Source organism: Tenrec ecaudatus, chromosome 11 (genome assembly GCF_050624435.1).
Source record: "Tenrec ecaudatus isolate mTenEca1 chromosome 11, mTenEca1.hap1, whole genome shotgun sequence".
In the NCBI taxonomy this organism is placed as follows: Eukaryota; Metazoa; Chordata; class Mammalia; order Afrosoricida; family Tenrecidae; genus Tenrec; species Tenrec ecaudatus.
The window spans coordinates 2,747,738-2,771,564 of NC_134540.1; the positions used below are offsets into that span (position 1 = coordinate 2,747,738).

Sequence of the window (23,827 nt, forward strand, 5' to 3'; positions counted from 1 at the left end):
TGTGAGCTGGACAGCAGTTGGTGTAAGACATGAAAGAAAAATAAATTATCAAGGGTTCACGAGGGTGGGAGGGCGGGAGAGGGGGGAAATGAGGGGCTGAAACCAAGGGCTCAAGTAGAAAGAACACATTTTGAAAATGATGGCAACATGTGCACAAATGTGCTTGACACAATGGATGTAGAAATGGATTGTGATGAGCTGTAAGAGCCCCCAATAAAATGATTTTTGAAAAAGCTTTATTGAGATATAATTAACATATCATAAAATCACCCATGGAAACTTTTCTGTTGCTTTGCCACCGTGTGTTGGAGCTCGGTGGTTCTCGGATGCTTGCCTGGGTTCGACCATTCACTGGCAAGATCCGTGCGGATTAGGAATTGCTACAGAAGGGCCTCAGGGCCCGCCCCCCTGTGGGGTGTGCGCGTGTGTCCAACGGCGCACGACCTCTCGTTTCATAGATGCACTAATGTGTCTCCCCCACAATCCTACCTGCTGTTCTGCCTCACAGCGCCGCCCCCGCCCTCCCACTGGGTGACAGGGTGGAACTGCCCCATCGGGTGCCCGAGGATCTGTGGGAGCAGATCGCCAGCTCTTTCTCCCTTGGAGGCACTGGCTGGGTTTGAACCGCTGACCTTTTGGCGTGCAGCAGAGCGCTTAACCGCTGTGCCACCAAAGTCCCTTTTGTGCTCTCGCCTAGGCTGGCATCTTGGTGGGAGCAAGATCCTCCCTTACGTGCCGGCAGGCTGTGCGGTGCCTTCTCTACAACGCTGCTGCAGACCAGACTCTGCAGGAGACCGAGCAGAGCTGTGGACGGCTTCTCCTCCCAGCCAGTGGAGGCCGGGCCCCGGCTGGCACTCAGAAGAGCAGGGGTGGGGCGGCACTTTCCTCCCTCATCCCAGAAGTAGGAGGGGACTTCAGACTATTGGTGTGAAACCAGCATGAAGGGAGGATGGGGTCGGCCCATGAACTTGGTAAAGCCCCCCTGCATTTGGCCCGTGTGTCCAGGGGCCTGACGGGGAACAGCTCATCCAGGTGAGGCTCACAGGCCTTCCCCTCCACAGCCTCGCCCTCCCACTCAGGGGACCCAGGGAAGGGGCAGAGGGGAAGGAGAGGACACCTTTCTTACCTGCTAACCTAGCTCACGCTCTTTTAATAAAATTCCGGGGTGGGGGGGCATAGCAAAAAAATCCCACGACATCCTGTGAGTAAGGAGGCCCGGTGGTACAGCGGTTGAGCACTGGGCTGCTAACAGAGGCCGGTTGTACAAACTGCCCTGCGGCTCCCTGGGAAGAAAGCTCCGGCCACCTGCTGCCGGAGCAAAGCCAGCTTGGGAAACGCCATGTGGCCCGTGGCCACCGCCACCACTGCCATGGCCATCGGGCCATGATGGCAAACCCCTACCGGTGGCTAGCCATGGAATGCTCACAGGGGTGTCTCTCAGGGTTCTCTGGGCAGCCACTGGCCAGGGTCTGCGTGCGTCTGAGGCAAACATGTCCAATCACCAAGCGAAGGACCCGTGTTCAGTATATGTTTTTTCTTTTTAGTCTACAGTAAACTCCGGAGAGATTATCAACTGAGAGAGGACAACACAAAAACTTTAAATGTATTTACAGAGTGAATAAGTTACAGAAAGGAACTTCTGAGACGGCCGCCGCTGGGTGACAGCTTCACCTGCGCCCGTGTACGCACTAGTCAGTGTCTGGCTGCAGGGGTCACGTCCAGACGGCTTCTCTTTCTCTCTCAAACGTGCACACACGTTCACAAATAAAACAGGGCCTTCCTGAGGCGTCACAGGGACAGCTCGTAGGTTGGCCTGTTCGAGAGCCACCTTCAGTGATCCACGTGGCTACCAGACTACGCATGCTGGTGGCGGTCAGTGGACGGGGACTCAGAACGGGGTGGCTGGGGCGTTTTGCTACAAAACGACCAAGTCAGTGAAAACCTGCGTGTGTGCACGGTCTCCTCCAGCATAAATATGCTCGCCGTGAAAGCAACTCTCCAGTCAAAGCATCTGAGGGCTTCACACACACACATCCACACACACACACACACGTCTGTTTGGACCTCCTTCCTGTGGGCGCTGAGGTCTGAGTAGCAGACCCTGCAAGAGATGGAGAGATCCAGGGCCTGCAGCCTGACAAGGGCTGGGGGGCTGGGGAGAGGAGCTGTCGTGGGGGTCAGACAGCAGTGTCCAGTCTGGGCGGACGAGCCTTCAGTGTCGTGTCCACTGTCACAGGCAGTCAGCGCCGGTCATCCTCTGTCCCTGTCCAGGGCCGGCTTCATCTTTCCCACTCTTGTCTCAGCCCACCGAGAACAGGCAGCCGGGGGTGGGGTGGGGTGGGGTGGTGGGGGGCAGAAACAGAAACAGAGGAGGAGGGCAGAATGTACAAGCGTCCGCTGCGTGTGCGTTCCCTCTCCCCTCAGGGCACGTGTGCCAATTCTCCACGCTCCCTTCTCTCGCAGGGAAGGTGGAGCTCCGCGCCGGCCTCAGCTTGCCATGGAAGCTGCTTCAGTAGCGGACGCACTTGCTGGGGGAGGGGCCTTGCGCAGGCACCGCATGGCGGGAGGGGCCCCTTCCAGAACCTTCTACGTGGCTCCGGCAGCTGCGGCACTGCTTCGTGTGGGGAGGTGAGCCGCCTTCTTCTGAAGAGGCCCGGCGGGGGCCAAGCCGGGGGAATGCCCACTGGAGCCCTCCGAAGATGCAGCCGAGGCTGCAGGGCATGGGTCCGGCCACTTGGCAACAGGCCCGGCCCGGCGCTCGCGGGGGCCCCGGGGTTCCTGTCAGAGACTTGTGCCCGAGACGCTGGAGTCGGGGAGGAAGGCCGTGAGCACGCGGTAGCTCTGGGCCCTGCGGATCATGTCCCGGATCTCGGTGCTCAGCTCCATCAGCTTGGTGCAGATCTCCGTCAGGCTCTGGCCAGACCCCACCAGTGCGTATGTCCCCGTCTGCCCCAGGGTCTGGTGCCGGAAGTAGATATTCAGCAGCGTCTGCACCTCATCGTCGGAACTGCTCCCAAAGATGTCATTGGGCCACAGGCTTCTGGAGCCAGAGAGGAGAGCAGAGGTTAGAGGGGCTGTTGGTCGCTGAGTCTGGAGCTGCTCACCCCAAAGTCGGTGGTTCAAACCCACCAGCCGCACGGAGGGAGAAAGATGAGGCTGTCTGCTCCCGGAGAGAGTGAGGGGCTCGGAATCTCAGAGGGGCCATTCTACCTGTCCCCCAGGGTCGCTGTGAGTGGGAACGGGGCATATGGCAGTGGGTGCGGGCTCTGTGGAAGCAGACTGCTCGATCTTTCTCCCGAGGAGCACACTGCTGGCTTTGAACCAGCGGCCTTCCTGTCAGGAGTCGAGTTTAACTTCTATGCCACCAGGGCATGTCTTGTCACCCCCTCCCAGCGAAGGGCCACCATGGTCCCCAAGTTCCTGTGACCCCTTGCCAGCGATGGGCCATCCTGGGACCCAGGACCCCTCTCAGGAAGGGATCCAAGGCTTCACATTCCCGTGTCTCCCCAGGGAGCCCCCTCATGGCTCTGAGTCACCGTGTCCCCCAGGGAGATGGCCACCTGCACTCCCGGATGTGCCGCAGAGCCCGGCTCAGCTCATTGTCCTTCAGGCACTCTAGCATGGACTGGATGGCGGCCTCGGTGGACGTGAAGGGAGGCTCTGACCAGGCTCCCTCTGCGCTCGGGGGCTCCATCGCCGCGGCCTCCTTCAGGTGTCTCTTCAGGTCGCTCAGCTCCCGGGACATGTTCAGTAGCTGCCAGGGACAGGGCACCGCTTGACTGGGCCTGGGCGCAGGCTGGCTCTTCCGCCCCCCACCAGGGAGGCTTGGTCCCAGTGGCAAGGGAGCCCAGCCCCCTGCAGAGCCAGTCTGCTGCTCCGGACTTCCCTGCATCCAGTGCAAGCCACGGTAATCTCCCTAACTGGGGTGGCAGCTCAGCGATCCGGGGCGCCAGACACGTCCATCAAACCGGGAGGCCCAGGTCAGGGGGAAGCCCAGAGGTGAGGGCCCATGCCACATCTTTCAGGTCAACTCACACTGCCCCATGGGCAGCAGAGCTGCTCCCACAGGGCTTCCCCGGCTGTGCCGATCTCTATGGGGCGAATGGCATCATCATTCTTCAGTGGGCGGCTGGTGGGTTGTGGCAGACCTTGTGGTTAGCTGGGGTTAGCTGTCTGGTGCGTAGATCACAGCACCACCAGGGCTCCCGAGGGTGCTACCTGGAGCACCGCCGAGGCACATCGCCCACCCCTCACTGGCTCACCTGCCCCTAATCTTGGTCCCGCACCAGGAAACAAACAAATAAACAAACAAAACAACCCCTCCTCAGGGGCATCCGGTCAGCTCTGACTCGCAGAGCAGGACTGCCCCGTGGGGTTTCTCGGGCTGTGAATCTTGACAGGAGTAACCAGCCTCCTCTTTCTCCCTCGGAGCCACTGGTGGGTTCCAACAGCTGACCTCATGGTTAGCAGCCCAATTCATAGCCCACGGCACTACCAAGGCTCTTGGCACCAGAGAACTCCTTGAACCACGAGACTGGGGGTACGTAAGAGGCAAGTTCACGGGAAGAGCTCTGGGTGGAGAGAAGGCAGAAGCCGGAAGGAAACCCAGAGAGCCTCCGCACTTACCTGGGGCGTGGAGCTCACTTCATGCACCTGGCCAATGAGCTTGCAGTAGGACTGGAAAAGCAGCAGCAGCTGGAAGTGCAGCTTATACAGCCTCTGACACAGTTCCAGTTGCTGCAGAGAGAAGTCGATTGGAGGAAGCGTTACCGTGGGATAGGAACGCCAGGGACCAATTGTGTATCAAGCGGGAAATCTTGGCAGAGACAAAGACTTTTTTTTTTTTTTTAAAAAAGGAAGCACAATGGTCGTTCCCGATAAAACAAAAAACTCCAGTAAAACGAAATCCACTCAATGAACATCAGCGAGAAACTCACAGTACAATATGAAACCTAGGAGCTAGTGGCAGCGGACACTGCGGACAACTGTGCTTCCCTGCACACAACGCGCCCCAGACCAGGGACGTGCCGCGTATGTGGTGTGCACGGCGCACACAGGAAATCGACGCGGAGGGGCAGCGTCGTTGTTCTAGAAGGAAAACACCGCACAACGCTCGTGCGCGATCTGCGTCGAATGCAGTTGTCGGGAAGGCGTGGCGGCTTTGAAGGCGTGGAGCCCAGGGAGCTACCGAATTTCCACGATGTCTGCCAATGGCATGCCAACAGAGCCTAGTGGTGGGGGTTTTCTCAAGTTCACCTGGGCGGCAATCTGACTTTATACAGGGCAGGTTTTCCATTTTTAATTGGCAGTACATTCAAGAGGCGCAACCTTAATTAGCTCAGGTGTCAAGTCTACCAATGCAGTTGATGCTTTGGCAGAGTCTGTGTGACAGTTCTGGCTGCCGCCCGGGGTGCACACACTTGCCCTCCAATCTGTGCCAACGGTACAAGCGCGCGCCCTTCTAGGGCAATGCACCCCTCTTACAGACCTGTAAGCAGGCACCCCACAGGGAGCTTGGTGAACAGCTGTAGCGCTCGAGGGGGTGGGGAGTGAAGCCCAAAGGGTCGGTCCCACAGTGAGGTGAAATTAGGAAAACACCCAAACTCTCTTGTTGGGAGAACATTCCAAGGTAATTATTCAGCACGGGCCTTGAGCCCCATAAACAGCTCTAGGTTGAAAATATTTTAGGGAACAAAAGCCCTGAAAGCCGAACGGAACCCTGGAGGCCCCCCTGCCCCTGCCCAGCCTGGTGGTCACGGCGTTCTTGCCCTCAGAGTGGGGTCTGCATGTCCTCGTAAAGCCACCGATGTGCTGCCGGTCAGTCCCAGATGGCCGAGGGCTGCGCAGGGAGTGAGACGCTGCCTGGCCAGGGCCAGTTTCCTGAAGGTGGGACGGCTGACTGGGCCCTGTGATTAACTGGTGGGGATGATAAAGTTCAGGCGCAGTCGGGAAGAAGACGTCAGCTCGGAGCTGAGTTTCTCGGGAGACGTCAGAACCAGAACCACATCAGTCTAGGGCGAGGACTCAGACACACTCAGAAGTTCTGGTTTGAGCAGCAATGTGTGATAATAGGGTCCTTGAGAGACCCCGTTCCTCATTTTCAAAGTCTACGCTGGGCGCTCCGCCATCACGCCCCCTTTCTCTGTGTCTTTCCTCACTGCCCGCAAGCCGACCCTCAGGACGGGGGTGAACTGCCCTGTGGGGTTCTGAGACTGTCCATCTTCACGGGAGCAGAGAGCCTCATCTTTCTCCTTCTTAACAGCTGGTGGGTTTGAACTGCTGACCTTGAGGTTAGCAGCCAAGGCTCCCTTCTCTGTCCCTTAAAAAGAAACTCCAAACCAAATCCCACTGCCAACTAGTCATTCCGACTCACAGGGACCCTAGAGGACAGGGCAGAACTGCTCCCATGGGTTTCCAAGACTGTCTCTTTTATGGGAGTAGAAAGCCTCGTCTTTCTCCCTCGGAATGGTTGGTAGTTTGGAACTGCTGACCTCGGGGTCAACAGCCCAACACGGAACCACTCTATGACCAAGGATCCTTCTCTGCCCCTTAGGGGGGATTTTTATTTTTTTGCCTTGAATAGATTCATCTCTGTATTGACACCAGTCCTAGTTTAAAAGCAGCAGCTCCATCCCACAGCTAAGCTACCCTAGATCTTGGCTTGTTTGCAAACGTTTAGTTTCGGACCATGAGAAGAAGGTTTAAAGGTTTATAGAAACCTTTAAAGATCTGATACAATAGATGTAGACCAGAGACTCACAGGGGGAGAAAGAATGTCTTTGCGTTTGAGAACGACGCCTCCACCAATCGGTGCAGAACCTAGCTGGGAAGACCCTTTCTCACATGCGGAAAAGTCAGGCGCTGTGGGGTTGATTCCGATCCAGGGCCCCGCTGGGACAGAGACCCGCCCCGAAGGTCTCTTCTGCACCAGCAAAGATCTACAGCCTCTTAACCCCATGGGGCAGCTCTCCTCGTCCTGCAGGGCCCACCTGATGATGGCAGTGGGTCACATTCATGGGAGCGGATCACCAGGATGTTCTACCGCAGAACCGCTGGGTGGGATTGAACCACAAGCCTTGCGACTAGCACCCGAACCAGCAACACTGTGTCACCCGGGCCCTGTCAGAGCCAGATCTCAGCAGCGAGTACTTAGAACAGTGGTTCTCAACCTTGCTCATGCCAGGACCTTTAGTACACACAGCTCCTCCTGTGGTGGTGACCCCCACCGTAACATTGTTTTCATTACTTCATCACTGCCATTTTGCTATCAATCGGGCGACCCCTGTGAAAGGGTTGTTTGACCCCCAAAGAGGTCAAGACCCACAGGTTGAGAACCGCAGACTTAGACGGTTGTACCGGTCAGGATTCAGAGCCCTGCCCCTTTCTTTGTGGGGACATAAGCAGGACAGAAGGCAGGGGGATGGGGAAAACCAACCAACCAACCAACCAACCAACCAACCAACCAACCAACCAACCAACCAACCAACCAACCAACCAACCAACCAAGCTGTGCGTCTCCAAATGTGACCCCCAAGGATGAGAGGAAACGAAAGAGGGTAGGCATGCACAGTCAAGTCAGGCTCCCCATGGGGCGGGAGTGGGGTGGGGGCTGGGGGTCCATGCCGCTCGCGTTGGACAGAGAATAGGAAAGAATTTGAACTTACTGCAAGAGACTCCATTTGCTACACAGCAAGCATGGCACAGGAAGTCAAGGAAGGAAAAAAGGACAGGGTCAGTGTGTGCATGCAACAGACCCGGGGCTGCCGCCTGCGCCCCCAGACACCATGCACAGCCTTCCGCAAGAAACAAAGCAAAACAGGCGGAGAGGGGTGCACGGTGTCGGCCCCCTCGGGGGCTCCCGTGTGTGTGCACGGACCAGGAGCCGCACAGGTCCATGTGCTGCTTAGATTGCAGGGTCTGGAGGAGAATCACCGGCGAACGGGGACAACTAGAGAGGGGGCAGAGGACACCAGAAGAACCGCGTTGCTGGGAGGGGCCGCTGAGCTGGTTCTGACCACAGAGCCCCCCCACCCCCTGCGGAGCTGCCCCGTAGGGGCTGGTGGCCAGGTGTTTCTCCCACCCGGCAGCTCAGCCTGCCGGACAGCAGCCGAGCACGTCACTGCTCGGACAATTGTGATTTTTGTTTTATATTAGGACAGTTTTTAAAAATATTTTTTTTTGTGGGGAGGGCAGAGTTTTTCTTTGTCCTGTTTTACATTTTCTAAAACTACCAACAAGGAGCTCTGGTGGTGCAGTGGGTTAGGCGTTCGGTCAACGGCAAGGTTGGGGGTTCAAACCCACCAGCCAGGCCAAGAGAGAACGATGAGGCTGTCTGCTCCTGTATAAGACTGACAGCCTTGGAGAGCAGCTCCTGAGTCTACATTAACCAGAGGGTGGTGGGCGGGGTGTGTAAACTATGTCTAATCTAAATAATATAAAAATCTAAGTGGCATTCTCTTTCAACAGTGAGAGCAGTTGATGGGATTGCTCTTTTCAGGGCCCTGTCTCCCCCAACGACAGAGCCATACCGCCCCACCCACGGGGGTTTCTAGGCCGCCATCTTCACAGGGGCCCTGGTGGCTGAGTGATTAAGCAAAGGTCAGTGGTTTGAACCCACCAGCCGCTCCTAGGGAGAAAGAGGAGACTGCCTGCTCCCACAAAGATCGGCTCAGAGACTGTAGGGGTCGTGGCACGTTGTGACCCACTCTGTGGGGGCAGTCTTACTTGTTTCAATCTTCACGGGAGCAGATCGCCAGTTCTCTCTCCCCTGGAGCGTCTGGGTGGGTTTGAAGCCCCAACCTTTCAGCTAGCCAGCTGCTGAGCACCTGGACGGCCGTGCCACTGGGCACCTCAGAGGATGGCCACATATTGAAATCCACAGAGGAGACTCTGGACAGCTCCAAACATGGATGCGATAGATGCCGGGTAAGCAGTTTCTGGCATTCATTTCTTCTCATGTTCTTTCCGGTAGACACTTCCTAAAGGCTGTCTGGAGATGACAGCTGGGCAGAAGCCCCCTGAATCGATGACTGGGTGGGTCCGGTACAAAGAGGTGTCTTCTCGTGACGTCCCTGCCTCCTTGGTGTTACTGTACCACCAGCTCGGCTCTGCCAGGGCTCCTGTGGTTTTGTTCCTCTCGACCACCTGGCCCCACACAATCGCCATCCTCCACGAAAAGGGAGCCTCCTAGACCTGGCTGTGTGCCTCCTGTGATCCAGCTCTGTGCCTGGCCTGCCCAGCTGGTCCTGATCCTGGGTCCCTTCCATGCAGAGGATTGTCAGGGTGAGCAGAGAAGTCGGGACTGCCAAGGGAGGGATGGCTGGTGCTGGAATTAGTAAAAGGGTTGGAGGGTGGAGGCAAGTCTGACTTCAGTCTCAGCAGAACCAGCTTTGGGTCAATGCTGCTCCTCATTGGTTCTAAAGTTAGACCGACCTTCCCCACCCCACAGGTGGACTGAGGGCACTCCAGGGCGAAGTTAGTACCTTTCCCTGTCAAGGGAGAAGTGGCTTGTTTTGCTCAACATTTTAATTGCATTTTATTTGGGGCGGTGTGTTTTAAATTTTTCATAAGTTGACGTCTATTGTTTGAAAGGAATCTTGTTGGAGCTATTGGGTAAGCGTTGGATCACTAACTGCAAGGTCCACAGTTCAAACCCACCAGCTGCTCCTTGGGAGAAAGACGAGGCTGGCTGTTTGTCCCCCTCAGTTTCACAGCCTCAGAAACCCTACATAGATCGCTGTCAGTTGGGATCAACTAGATGGCAGTGGGTGAGACTTCGTACGGATCTGAGATTGCCTTTTCCTTTCAACAATTCATTTCACTGGTGGCTGTGAGAATATACAAGCGGGCTTCAGAAAGTTGGTGGGAAAATTTCACGATCTCTTAGTCCAATTTTTCCATAAGCAGTGTGAGGTCCTCTTGTAGATCCATGGGGAACATAGCCCAATTCATCCGTAACTACAAATACAATGCAATCGCACTGATCAGTTCTTCCATCTCTGCACCGGTCCTCCACTGCCTTCTCGGAGTGGCTCCTCCTCTGCTTCTCATGGACCTTTCCGGTTGTCCTTGTCATTGAGATTCACATAGGCAACTCTCAGACGGAGCTCCCTGCTCCAGGCAGACATCCCTCACAGCGACGCTAAGCTGCTGTCTGGTCTAGAGTTTACAGATGACTGCAGGGGAACCGCCTTAGGGGTTCATACAGCTGGAGTGGCTCCGGTTCAGCATTTTTTATTAACTTATATAAGGGGTTGAGGAGCCTGGTGGAACAGTGGCTATGTGTCGGGCTACTAGCTGCAAGGTCAGCAGTTCAAACCACTAGCTGCTCCTCAGGAGAAAGACAAGGCTTGCTACTTCTGTAAAGAGTTAGTCTCGTACACTCAAAGGGCGGTTCTACCCTGTCATATAGGGTCACTATGAGTCAGAATCAACTCGATGACTGTTTGTTTTTTGATAAGGGAGGGTGGACTTAAAAAAGTTGGTGGAAAAATGGAATTGAGAAATGATGGAATTTTCCTCCCAACTTTCTGAAACCTCCTCAGGAGACCGGAAATCACATGAGGCCAGGTAGCCAGCTCTGGTCATACATATATTTGGATGATGACAAAGCAGCCACAACATTAACTGAGCGGGTTAGTGCTTGACTCGGGGTGCACCGTCAGGATTATGATTTGATTATAACAAAACGAAATGAACAAGATGACATTCTATGTACGAAACCAAAACCCACTGCCACTGGGTCCGTTTCGACCTACAACAACCCGACACAGTTTCCAAGCCTCTAAATCTTTACAGGAGGCAGCGAGCTTCCTCTTTCTCCCGTGGAGAGGCTGCTGGTGTTGAACCCCTGATCTTTCTGTTAGCAGCTCAACACTTCAGCGCCACCAGAGTGGAAATCATACAAGGGTTACTACAGACACAGAACAAAAGCCCATCCAAACCCACTGCTGCGGAATCACCTCCAAATCACAGCGGCTCTCTGTGAAAGTCAAACTGTTCCTTATGGTTTCTGAGACGGTTACTCTTGATGGGAGCAGACAGCCTCAGGTTTCTTCTATGGAGCAGCTGGTGGGTTTGAACTGCCACCCCAGTTAAGCTGCCCAGCACTTAACCTGCTGCGCCACCAGGGCTCCTCTGACTGCCTTTTGGATTCGAGTGTGTGAAGGTACCACACCTGAGTCTAAAGAAAAAAACAGTCCAGGACTCAAGTGGGTGCCCGGAAAGCTGCATGGGACTGTGTGTGTCCCGTATGACTGTGAGTCATGTACCAGATGGAGAGGCTATCTCTAGATTTCTGTGGGTCACGTCTACAGCAATGGGGAAACTGTACTTGCTGGCGGATGGGCTAGTTACTCGGGGTGAACCCCTAAATTACAGCAGCAGGTCGTAAGCCGTGAAGAGCTCTGTCGCTGAATGTTGGACTGCAGTGTGGGGGCCAGCTGACAGAGCACATTCGTCCCCGTTGGACCGTGTGTGTGCGTTTCCTTGGCGGCCGTCTCCTCCAGGTCACAGTACTTTCCCATTTCCTCCCTGGGGCCTCGTTTCCATCTGCTCTTCTTCCCTGCCCCCTCCTGGCTTCTGACCTTTGTTTTGGGGGCAAATGCTGCCCTTTTGGTCTGGGGGGGGGTTGATCCTCACAGGTGTCCCGCGTACCTCAAAACCATGTCTGATGCAGTGGTTACATGTTGGGCTGATACCACGGGGTCATCAGTTCAAACCCACCAGCTGCTCTGTGGGAGAAAGATGAGGCGACCTGCTCCCGTAAAGAGCCACAGCCTCAGGTCCTGCGTTACAGGATCGTCGTGCGTTAGAGTTGACTTATGCTGGTGAGTTTGGTTTGGGAGTTACTGTAGGGCTGGACCTTTGTAGCATCGTGGGCTAGATGTTGGACTATTTATTAACTGCAAGGTCAGTGGTTCAAACCCAGCAGTGTTCCGAGGAGGAGAGGTGAGGCAGCGTGCCTCAGGGACCGTAGGGAGCAGTTCTAGTCTATCCTTTGGGGTTGCTGTGGTGGGTATAGTGTGGCCCAGCCCAGACTCTGCTTCTCCTGTCGGCATGTGTGGGCTGGATCAGAAAACACCCCTCGCACAATGTCTACAGGGAGGGGGGCTGCAACCACCCCCTTCTCCGTGTCCTGTTCAAAACACACTCTGCCCGTTACCCGGAGCCCCGCTGGCATGGTAGTCACAGGCTGGGCTGCTCACTGCACTGCCCGTGGTTCAAGCCCACCGGGCGCTTGCTCTGCAGTCCCGTAGGGGTCTCTGGGAGCAAGTTTTAGGAACATTGTTCTAACTCTGCAGAAGGTTTTTCTCCCCCTTTTCCCGCGTTAAGGACAACTGCACTCTCTGGAGTGTTACAGCTTAAATAGCAGTCCGAGTGGCTTAAAAAAAAAAAAGGAGGAAAAGTTAGACGGAAATGGACTTGGAGTCTATAGTGACAAATAAGTTCATCTTTAAAAAATGCGATAGGTTCACAAATACTAAAGACCACACGCTTGTACCTGAAATATCAGAAAGCTTGTCAAATCTCACTGCTTCCCCCCATGACCCAATTCACTGTCAACGAGTGGATTTTGACTCATAGTGATCCTTCAGGGTGGAGTCAAATGGCCTCTGTGTGGCTCTGAGGTTGTAACTCTTTATGGGAGCAGACAGCTTCCTCTTTCTCCCAAGTAGCAGCTGGTGGTTTCGAACTGCTAACCTTGTGGTCTGAACATGGAGCCACTGTGCCATGAGGGCTCCTTGGTGGATGCTCCTGCAGAGGGTGAAAACTCGTCCTCCTGGGTTGGAAGCAGCACATACAGTGACCCCCTAGGATAGAATTTTCTGGAAGCAGACACCCAGATCTTTCTCCTGAATCGCTGCAAGTGGGTCCGAGTCACCAGCCGAGCACTCCTGAATCCAGTTGTGCACTGCTTGTTAAAACTCCTCAAATTCTTCATGCCCAAGTCCTCCCAGTCGGCTTCTGCCAAGTCCCCCACCCAACCCACTGCCAGCAGGTCAATTCGGAAATTTTTTTGGGGGGGTCGTTGGTGGTACTGTCACTCTTTACGGGAGCAGAGAGCTCCATCTTTCTCCCGAGGAGCGGCTGGTGGACTTGAACTACCAACCTTTCGGCTAGCAGCCCCTAGCCCTAGCCCACAGCAGCTGCCAGCGCTCCTTACATAGGAGGCCCCAGTCCCAACCATCGAATGAACAGCTTGGATCCGTCCATGCACTTCTTCCCCGTCCCTCCACAGTCACAGCTCAGCACCCCCACTGAGAGCCCGCGCGGTGTGCAGAGCAGCGCTAACACCACCAAGCGGGTTTCCCGGGCGTCGCCCCTGAAAGATCCGCCAAGACCTCAGACAACACTGGAGGGGCAGAGTGCTTCGGTGAAGAAGTGACTGAACTGTGCTGGGTCTCTGACCTCTGAGAAGCTTGTTAGTACTGTTAGACAGGGCCCGCGAGAAAAGCTATTTTTTAGACGGCAGCTTTTTATTTCTCCCCAAAAATGAAGAGGAAAGAAACCCCACCCCAACTCAGGCCATCACGCGGTCATGCGCGGCGTGTGTACTGGGTGGGCCTTAACCCGCTCCGGGCTCAGGGGCGCCAGGGGGCACTGGAGTCTGCCTGGCCCTTCCTCAGTCACAACCCCCACCCCTGTCCACCTCCGAGGGGAGAGAGAGAGAGAGAGAGAGATGCTCATGGACTCCAATTACCTTTTCTTCCGAGTCCCCGGGCTGGCATGTGATGACGCCGTCCCTCGACCCTCCGGCAAACGTTGCCTTACAGTTCGCCAGCCACTGCGGGGACAGAGAGGGACACACACAGGTGAGGGAGGGAGGGCGTGCTCAGGCTTCCCGTGAACCAGGCGTGCGTCAGAGGAGGAAGAAAGGGAGTGGGGATCCCTACTCCAGCGATTTTCCGAAAAACAAAACAAAACAAACTGCTGGAAAAAATCTGGAAATGTGGGGGTGGGGACGGGTGTGTAACAAACATGTGATCTAAACATCGTGACCTGTCACCTTGTTCCTACTTTAGGAATCACAGAAAGCAGAGAGGCATCTGGCTGCTCACCGCCTTCCCACCAGTCGCTCAGAGGGAGGGATGCAGGGCAAGCCGCCTGCTCTGGTCGGGAGTTACAGCCTCTAACCGTCACGACCTTTCACTTGATCTCCCCTTTGACCCATTTTAAAGTCGTTTCCGTTTTAAAGATTTTCTGCTTTCTTTTCTTGGACTGAGGTTTGTGTATGTTTTGTCTCATCATTTTTGTTTGTTCGTTTACTTCCTGCCTGCGTTTTATATGGTTTTCTACAGGAGAAGCCCAGGAGGGGCAGGCGAAGCCACAGAGAGTCAGCCCAGGGGCAGGCAGGGGAGATTTCGGAGAGCCAGCACCCAGGACTCCTTTAATGATGCCGGGCTTTGCGCTGGGCAAGGTGCTCTTCTGAATAAAGAACTCTGACATCCCTGAGACGGTGCGGAGGGTTGTGGAAAGGCAGGCGGAGGGGGGTGAGCAGCGCCCCTTGGGGAAGGGAACCCGGGTCTGGGTTGCTGCACTGTGTGTGGAGATGGTGCGTCTTGGGCTGTGAGGACTGGCATTCCCATTGTTGGAAAAAGTGAAGGAAAAAAAAAAAAACCAGCAAAAGAGAAAAGCTGAGAACTTCCCTTTTTGTAGCCACCTCTGGGATGAGGAAGTGATTTGCCATTGGATTGTGGCTGCATTCCCTAACAGGGAGGAGGGGCCTCTCCCCCTGCCCCCACCGCCCCCCAGAGGGTTTGACTTCAGGTGGGCTCCCGGGTCCCAGCTGCAGGCTCGCAGAGCCCGGGTCGCAGTGCCGACGCTCACCGAGAGGGTGGCCTCTTTCCTGTTGTTGTAGGTGTCCAAGTATTCTTGCAACTCCAAAACGCTGAACTTGAGTTTGTCCAAGAGCCCACAGGAGAGGAGCTGCAGGGGAAAAGGCAGTTGAAGGGGATCAGCTAGCGAGACACCAAGGCCAGGGCGCAGCCACCAGAGAGACCGGGGCTGTCTGGGAGGGGGCTTCAGAGAGGGCTTGAAAGCGGAATGACAAGCCCCCTGCATTTCCAAGCCGTCCTGAGTGGGGCGGGGCAGGGCACCAAACGCCCCCACGTGCTCTATCAACGCCTGGTCTGATGCTTCGGTCACCCTAAAGTTTCTATTCTAATTCTTGCAGGGCGCACAATTCCTTCTCATATGTGAGCCAGTATCCGGGCAACACAAGAACCATTGGGCTACATCATTACCATCTGAGCTATGCTTTCTATTGGGCTTCTTGGTGACATCCTTTGAGCTCACTGCGTATTTACCCGGGCTTAGATTTAGACATCTGGCAGAGCTCACATCTGCCACAATAACACTGCTGTCTCAACACGGTGAACGTGTTCAGCAGACCCGTCGCTGTCCACGGAGGGGCCATGACAGGTTGGCCTGCTACTCTGGGAGCTCCAGGTGTGGTTTTCCTAGGTACTGCTGGAGGTCTGGACACAGGCACTGTTTTAGCTACTGACTTTTGCAGACCTCTAATGGCAATGCCCTCGGCCAACGTGCTGGTGGTCGGACAGACAAGCCTTGCTCTTAAAGCGCTGGGCAGCCTGGCGGAGTTTGCACACATATTCACAAAGTCCTGAGTCTACAGCTGACCACCAGCCACCGACTCCCTCCACCGTCCTTTAAAAAGCACCACTGAGAGCTTGAACCCCCCACCCCCTGCCCCCAAGCAGTCTGTTTAGGCCCTGGGGGCAGGGGGATTACTGGACAGGTGTCTCTGGAGACCCGTCTGGCTGGCCAACCTGGCCCTGTAGGGCTCAGCTGGGCCAGTTTTGAGTGGTTCCCCAACAGTATGCCCCCCCACCAATCCAGAGCCATCAGACCGAGGTGCCCAGACCTGGAGGGGACCCAGGGGCAGGGTTGGCTTCAGGATGCGCAGTGGTTAACCCTGCAGACCCAGAGACAACCGTATCACCACCCAGCACCCGGAGGTGGGGGCTCTGCGAGACAACCCAGCCCCCACGGGCTCGCCCACCAGCTGGCCGGCCCGGGGATACTCACCGTCTCAGCATCCACAAAGAGGGTGGGGCACTCGGAGCAGGAGGTGAGCATCTGGGAGGAGCTGACAAACTTGGTCCCGATTCCCCGGAGGTTGTCCCCCAGGTAGCTGGCGGCGTCGCAGGTGAGGAAGCAGAACCTCTTCTGGATGTTCTGATGGAGGGAAAGTAAAGGCCGCTTGGGGAGGGGCCGTGCGGGCATGGTGGGGACCTGCAGTCCGCATAGTCCTCTGGGTCCAAGGGGCAGGAGAGGGGCCTAGCAGACAAGGTTCATGCACGGAGGACTAAGACTGAGTCCCAGACGCACTTCACATTCCCAGACAAACACTCTACATTGTTTGTCAGGACTCCGTGCAGCAGAATGCACACGATCCCCATAGCACCTGTGTCACCAGCTCCAAGACCTCTGCCAGGTTTGTGGCCATCCCCACCCTGCCTGGCTGAGTTGTTCCTCCCCACGAACATCCACTCTGAAGGTTCCTTCTACTCTTTTCAGACGTTGGTGTCCATCTGATCCCACACAGAAGGATCCTACGCCAGCACAATGCTGCAGGTGGACAGTCTTTTCTAAGCAAGCTGAACGACTGCCTTGATGGCAGAGCCTGGGGGTGTAGTGGGCTATACGCCCAGCTTTGAACCACAAAGTCAGGAGTTCAAAAGCACCAGCCGCTCTTAGGGAGAAAGATGAGACTTACAGCCTGGGAAACCCACAGGCTGCTGTGGTGGTGCTGTGGGTCAGACATAGTCTGCTAACCACAAGATCTCTCGTTCAAACCCACTAGCCTCTCAGACAGACAGAGAGGAAGCAGTCTGTTCCCATAAGGATGTACAGTCTCGGGGATGCTGTGTGCCAGAGGTGTGTATGAGAAGAAAGCAGCACTGGTACGAACCAGTGAGAACCAGCGTTCTTGGTTACTGGTGGGAAGGTAGGGGGTGGGGGGTGGGGGGGTGGGGGGTGGTGTGGGTGGGGGAGGCTCTTAACCAGCAGGCCTCCTAACTGCCTGAGGAGGGAGGGTTTGTGTTCTGCCCTTGCTTTCTGGTCGCTTTCTTCTGCCAGGCTATCCTTTCCCCTAGGCCATCTGGGAGGCGTCCCTCGCCCGCCCGCCTGTGCTGGCCAGCTTGCCACAGTGCATTGGCTCGCAGGTTGTAGCAACGTGGACGCAAGGCCACCGGCATTCCAAGTGCCGGCAGGAACACCTCGTCTCCTCGGGCCCCCAGCGACGGTGCTACCCAAACCACCCCCGGCTCCCCGTGGCCCGGCGCCCAACGTGGCGCGCACCTTGAAGAGGGAGGAGAAGACGTGGAAGGTGTACACGGCGCAGGAGCCGTCCGAGTCGCACATGAGCTGGTTGAAGTGGCTGTGCCAGGCCTCCTCGGCGTCGTCGCAGGCCGTAGGCTGGAAGGCAGCGAGGATGGCCGAGAAGAAGGGCGAGGGGGGTGGCGAGACGCCCCTTTCCCCATCTCCAAAGCTGGAAACAAGGGCAGCGGGAGGGTGTCAGAGGGGACGGCTTTCTGGTCCTTTCCTGGGTAATTCAGGTGTGGCCCTGGGGCTGTGCTGTGGCACGAGGGCAGGCCTGCTGCCCACTCCCCCACCACGCCTGCTGCTCACTCCCCCACCAGGCCTGCTGTCCACTCCCCCACCAGGCCTGCTGCCCACTCCCCCACCAGGCCTGCTGCCCACTCCCCCACCAGGCCTGCTGCCCACTCCCCCACAGGCCTGCTGCCCACTCCCCCACCAGGCCAGCTGCCCACTCCCCCACCAGGCCTGCTGCCCACTCCCCCCTACCTAGGCCTGCTGCCCACTCCCCATACCTAGGCCTGCTGCCCACTCCCCCTACCTAGGCCTGCTGCCCACTCCCCCTAGGCCTGCTGCCCACTCCCCCACCAGGCCTGCTGTCCACTCCCCCATCAGGCCTGCTGTCCACTCCCCTTACCCAGGCCTGCTGTCAACTCCCCCTACCCAAGGCTTGCTCCCCACTCCCCCACCAGGCCTGCTGTCCACTCCCCCTACCCCAGGCCTGCTGTATGCCCCCTGGGGCTGCCCACTCCTCTGGGGGATCTGGTTCACACTCTAAGGTCTGATCAAAACAAAAAGCCGTGGTATCTCAGTGCATTCAGCATCTGGCTGCTAACTGACAGGTGGGCTGTTTGAGGCTCCAAATCCCTGGGCGTCAGAGTCAAGTATGTGGGAGGATGAGGCTGTTGGCTCCTGTGGAGATGACAGTCGGTCTAGGGATCCCACAGGGACGTCTCCACCCTGTCCTAGAGCATCACTCTGAGGCCACACCAATTCCATGAACATGAGACCGTGTGATTTCCAAAAACCAAACTCACTGCCATCGTGTCGATGCTGACTCACTGCGCCTCTGTAGGGCAGGGTGGGACTGCTCCTGTGGGCTTCTGAGATGGTCATGCTCTATGGGAGTAGACAGCCTCCACCCTCTCCTTTGGGGTGGCTGGTGGGTTAGAACCGCTGACTTTCCTATGCCACTAGCATCCTGCAGCTTAACCTTAGCTCTCTCGCTCTATTTGGACTTGTCCCCAGAAGAGGCCATTTACCAGGGAAGGACATCTTGTTTGGTAGCGGGGGGTCAGCGGGCATGAGGGAAACCCCCCAGGAGACAGATTGCCACAATGGCTGTCGCAGTGGCCTCTGTTGGGCCAGGGACCCAGCAAGGCTCTGCCCCCTCGTATAGGAGGCACCCAAGTGGGTGCCGAATCAAGGGCAGGCACGGCCTCTACTCCACCCCCGTGGCCGCCGGAGCTCCGGTCTGAGCAAGCCGGCTCCTCCTGGCTCTGAATCTCGCATCTCGTCCTGCATGGGAGTCCACTGACTCTCACGACCCTTTGCTGGGCTGTCAGGTATGACCCCGGATACACCAAGGAAACGTGCCCCAGGGATACTTGGAGCCGCTGTCCCGGCAGGGCAGGTGTGGCAGTCACCCTGAGTTGACAGAGCCCAGGACCGGTGGCCCCAGCAGGGTGCCCTAACCTGGTCAGAGTGAACGGGTCCAGCGCCCGATCGCCCTTCTCCTCTGCCTCAGTCATGTCCAGGCTGAAGCTGTCGCTGCACTCGAAAGTGGCCGGGAGCTCGTTGAGGGAGCCGGAGAAGTCGTCCTCTGGCAGGGTGGGGTCCACCTCCTCTGGCCCGGCTTCGACCTGCTGGTACAGAGATGCAAGATAAAACTAGGCAAGTCAAGACAGAACATAGCCGTCCAGCCAGTGCCAACTCGCAGTGACCCTGCAGGACAGAGCAGAGTGGCCCCATTGGGCTCCTGAAGGTGTCAGTCTGTGTGGGCGCAGAGTGGCCTCATCCATCTCCGGTGGACCTCGAGGTCACAGCCCAACACCCGAGCTCCTGCGCCAGGAGACACAGCAGACACGCATGCCGGCAAGTGATGGAACCTTCGCTCCTCAGGAGCGAGACTCGAGGCTTGGGCCTGAGCTTGGTGGTCACGTAGGAGCTATGATAAACCACACTCACTGCCAGCAAATCAGTTCCGACTCTAGCCACCTTTGGGACACTGCAGAACTGCCCCCGTGGGTTTCCGAGGCTGGGAATCTGTATGGAGCAGCCAGCCTCCATGTAGTGGCTGGTGGGTTGGAACCTCCGACCTTTCAGTTAGCAGCCCAACACTTAACCCACAGTGACACCGGGGCTCCTTACCTGACTATGTGAGGAAGGGAGTCTTCACAACATTTGCAGAAAAATGCCAGTATCTTTTAAACCCAATGTGTCCCAGACACGTTGAAGCCCCCACAGACATGGGGCAGTCTGCTCAATAAAGGGGAGTTGCCAGGTCTTGTCCAGCTGACTGACTGGGGGGACCGAGGACAGGGCAGGGCAGGGGAGGGCTGCCCCAGAGGGTTCTGACACAGGTGCCAGGCGGTGCTGTCTGGCCCCAGAGGGATCCTTCACCTTGCAGCCAGTAGTGCTCCAAGGGAGAAAGATGAGGCTGTTGCTGCCCCCAGCTTTCCCGTTGCTGAACCCTGTGCGGGATTGCTATCATTTGGAATCGACTTGAAGGCAGTGGGTTTGGCAATTTTCAAGCGATCTTTTCAGAGGGTCCCTGGAGGTGCTGTGGTTACACTCTTCACTGCTAACCAGAGGTTCTGTGGTTTGAACCCACTCCTTGGGAGAGAAGTGGAAACACCATGGGGAAGCTCTACCCTGTCCCGAGTTGCCGCTCTGAGTCGGAAAAGGCCTGATCCATGGCCGTGTCATATCTTGATGGGAGCAGATGGGCAGGTCATTGTGCCCGAGGTGTCCCGGGTGGGCTTGAACCGCTGACCTTTAGGTTAGCAGCTAAGCACGTAACAGTTGTGCCAGCAAAAATCTTAACAAAACAAAACAAAAACACCGCACCCACTCAAACGCACTGCCGTCAAGTCATGACGCCCATGCTGACACAGAGACCCTGCAGGACAGGGGAGAGTGGCTTCTGGGTTTCTGAAGCTGCACCTCTTCATGCAAGTAGAAAGCCCTGTCTGTCTCCCATGGAGTGGCTGGTGGTTTTGAACTGCTGACCCTGCGGTGAGTAGTCCGACGCATAACTACTGTGCCACCAGTGCGCGCGCGCACGCACACACACACACACACACTTAAAAATGGATTGGCTAGTGTGTATCTCATTTAATTTGGTTTTGTCAACATGTCTAGGGATTAGCCTGCCTGTTACAATCCACTCTCCCGCCGTCGTCTCCCACCTCTGTGCAGTTACAGTCCCGTGGGCAGCCTCTCCTGGGCAGAAAATGATGGAGACAGGGCAAGCCTCGGGGAGCTGTGACGAGCTGCTGAACACGAAACTGGCGATCTGCGCTGTGAACCCCGAGCAAATGCCCAGAAAGCGAAACCAGACAAACACCCAAAGCAACAGAAGACCATGACAAAGAGGCGTGCCGGGCGTCCGGGAGGCCGGGAACAGGACACCATCCCTCGCGGTGCTGGGACCCGGGAGCTCCCGACAGCTCACTAGTGCCCTGGCTTCATCCCGGTCTTCCCCTCGGCAGTCCCCAGAGGGTCTCAGGAGATGATCACCTTGGACCCCAACTTCCAGGTGCCTTCCAGTCGGTTCTGACCCAGAGCATCCCTGTGCACAAGAGGAAACCCCACCGCTCCTGCGCCATCCCCACAATCGTCCCTACGCCTGAGCCCACTGATGCGGCCACGTGTCATTTCAGGACACCGAACGAGAGGCCTGCCAAGGTCAACACCCTCATCCTGCAGACCCAGGTATGGCACTCCCCCAGGGGAGACGGTGACTCAGCGGGGCTGGGCCCCTGCCCGGCTGCAGCCGGAGGCGTGTCTGCAGCAGATGTGGCCCGTGGCAAGTCCTGACATCTGACAGGACTTTACCATCCTGCCAGCTTCCAGGTGCAAGTCAACACAGGCTGGTGAGGACGAGCGATTGGATAAAGGGCTCATGGCCAACATTGTCAGCAAGGGGCAGCACTTCAACAAGAAGTGGTTCAAATTAAAACATGGGTGGGAGGCGCGAACAGACACTGCACCACAGACGACCTCGGGCGGCCAACAAGGACGTGAAGAAATGCTCACGGCCACCCGCCACTGGACAGATGCAAGTCAGAACCCCCTCACCCAGGCACGGACAGCAGTGTTAGCAACAAACCAGAGGATAGTAAATGCCGGCAAGGCGCGGAGTGACTGGGACCCTGCGCCACCCTGAGCGACGGGGAATCGAGACACTAGGGGATGCAGCAACCTCCGTGCCGGGTGTGTGAGAATCAGGAGTAAGAGAGGCACAGAGACATGCACCTGCGTTTACTGCAGCACTACCCCCAATCTCAGGACGGGGCGACGGATACTGAGGAAGAACAGACACGTGCCAGACACATCGATGTGGTACACACACCCAACGGAATATCACGCATCCCCACGGGATAAGGCTCAAGCTATTAAGCCCCTCGTGACGTGGGTGAGGCAGCCACGATGAGCAAAGTCGGTCTGTGCCATGGAGATGAACACTTAGGAAAGGGGACAAGAAAGATGGCTTTCATAGGAAACTAACGGGCTCTGCCGGCTACGGAGAAGTGGCATGAGGGAGGGGGACCAAAGGGAGGGGCGGGGGAAAAGTTTAAAACACACACACATATATACACATACATATATATATATATATATATATATATATATACACATCTATCTACCTATCTGTAAGCCACAAATAAGCCAATCAAATTTCAGTGTGCACACACACACAGTGTTGTCAGTGGAGATTCATGAGTACAGGTCTCCACTCATCAATGTCCACACAAACGGTTCAGTGACATGTGGTTTATCCGATGAGGCTCCATCGAGTTGACTCTGCCCATAATGACCCTACTACGCACAACCTCCTAGGCCATCCTCACAGCTGTTGCCAGGCCTGAGCCCACTGTTGCCGACACGATGTCCATCCACCTCGTCGAGGGCCTTCCCCCCTCTTGGCTGCCCCTCCGCTTTCCCAAACATGATGTTCTTCTCTAGCGACTGGCTCTCCTGGCAACAAACATGTTCCAAGTACGTGAGACGAAGCTGGAACTTGAAATGCCAGTGACAGCTCCCAGCATCCCAGCAGCCACCTTAATGTGACGCACCGATGGACACGTGGTGATGGGTCGGTGGCGTGGGCTGTGTTTTGCTCAGCCTCTCTCATTACGTCCATTCGGTGCTTCTGTGCCTACTCATGCAGTCTCCCCGTGCCCTCGCCTTCTGTCTGTGGTCAGTCATTGTGGATGGCTTGGTCTCCCCGAGGTGATCTTTGAGAGAAGCACTGTGCATGCGTGTACGTGCGTGTGTGTGTGTGCCTCTCTGCGGACCTTTCGAAACAAGAAAAGCCATCCATCGGCACGTCCCACTCAGAGAGCCAGCCTGGGAGGGCCTGGCGCAAAGCAAGCACAAAGCTTTGAGCGGATCAATGGACAAAGCGTGGCCTGGGCTCCCACATGGGGAAGAATCTGCCCCACCCACGCACACCCGGGCCTCGCTTTGCACCCTGTTTCTAAAAGTCCTGACCAAGGACGGCAGCTGCCCGGTGCCCAGGGGCCTGACACACACACACGGGTTTGTTTAGCTGTCATGACAGTGGGCCTGCCCGCTGGACACCAAGTGCCAAGTGTCTCGTTTGAAGACGACCTCTGGTCAGGTCCCCTCAACCCAGAAGAAGATGCCTGCTCAGATGGCCCTGCTGGGGTGTGGGCGTGGAGGGAGACCCAGACAGCAGACCCCCCTCCAGGTGCCCCTACCAGCCCGCAGGAAACGGTAAGCGCTAGTTTTTTTTTAAGGAAACAGAGGTGCTGGACCCCCTCACCTTGGGGGCCTCAGAGCCCTGCAGGCCGTTCATCTCCGGCAGCGAGGTGGCAAAGCTGGCCATCCTGGTGGGGAAGGCGTGGGGGTCCGTGGCAGCGGGGTCCTGGGCCATGGCCAGCGAGTCCATTTGGTCGGTCTCCTCGGACGGGGACAGAGTCAGGATCTGTGGAGAGGAGTGGTCGCCGGGCGGCCGGCTGTTAGCAGCTCGGCTTCTTCCCCTCGGAGGAGTAAGTCATGGTTCACAGTCGCGGCCCAGGGACGCGCAGTTACCTCGGCAAGCTGAGGTTCCTTTATTCCCCCCACCCACCTGCACCCCGGATTCTGGGAAGCCCCCTTGCATGTCAACATGGCTTTGGTCAGCTGTCTGGTGGATTTGGATCACAGCAAGCCTACAGGACAGAGCAGGGCGGCTGCAGGGTCTCCCGGGCTGCCCTCCTTATGGGGCCAGGTCGCTAGGTCTTTCTCCCTCAGA

At 56.7% G+C, this 23,827-nt stretch overlaps 1 protein-coding gene across 4 annotated transcripts in view; it reads right to left on the reverse strand.

Annotated features, from left to right (window-relative positions):
- Positions 1-241: 241 nt before the first annotated feature.
- FRY (FRY microtubule binding protein) overlaps positions 242-23,827 on the reverse strand; it is a 247,779-nt gene continuing 224,193 nt past the window's right edge. For 2 of the 4 annotated variants that reach the window (XM_075562770.1, XM_075562768.1), the window contains exons 53-61: positions 23,357-23,518; positions 19,039-19,208; positions 17,326-17,515; positions 16,051-16,200; positions 14,830-14,928; positions 13,703-13,786; positions 4,627-4,737; positions 3,561-3,754; positions 242-3,040 (exon numbers count right to left, since the gene is read on the reverse strand). In XM_075562770.1, coding sequence (XP_075418885.1) covers positions 2,782-3,040; positions 3,561-3,754; positions 4,627-4,737; positions 13,703-13,786; positions 14,830-14,928; positions 16,051-16,200; positions 17,326-17,515; positions 19,039-19,208; positions 23,357-23,518 — 1,419 coding nt within the window. In that variant the 3' untranslated portion in view covers positions 242-2,781. The remainder of the gene's footprint in view (positions 3,041-3,560; positions 3,755-4,626; positions 4,738-13,702; positions 13,787-14,829; positions 14,929-16,050; positions 16,201-17,325; positions 17,516-19,038; positions 19,209-23,356; positions 23,519-23,827) is intronic. The other 2 variants (XM_075562769.1, XM_075562772.1) reach the window with 2 other exon arrangements.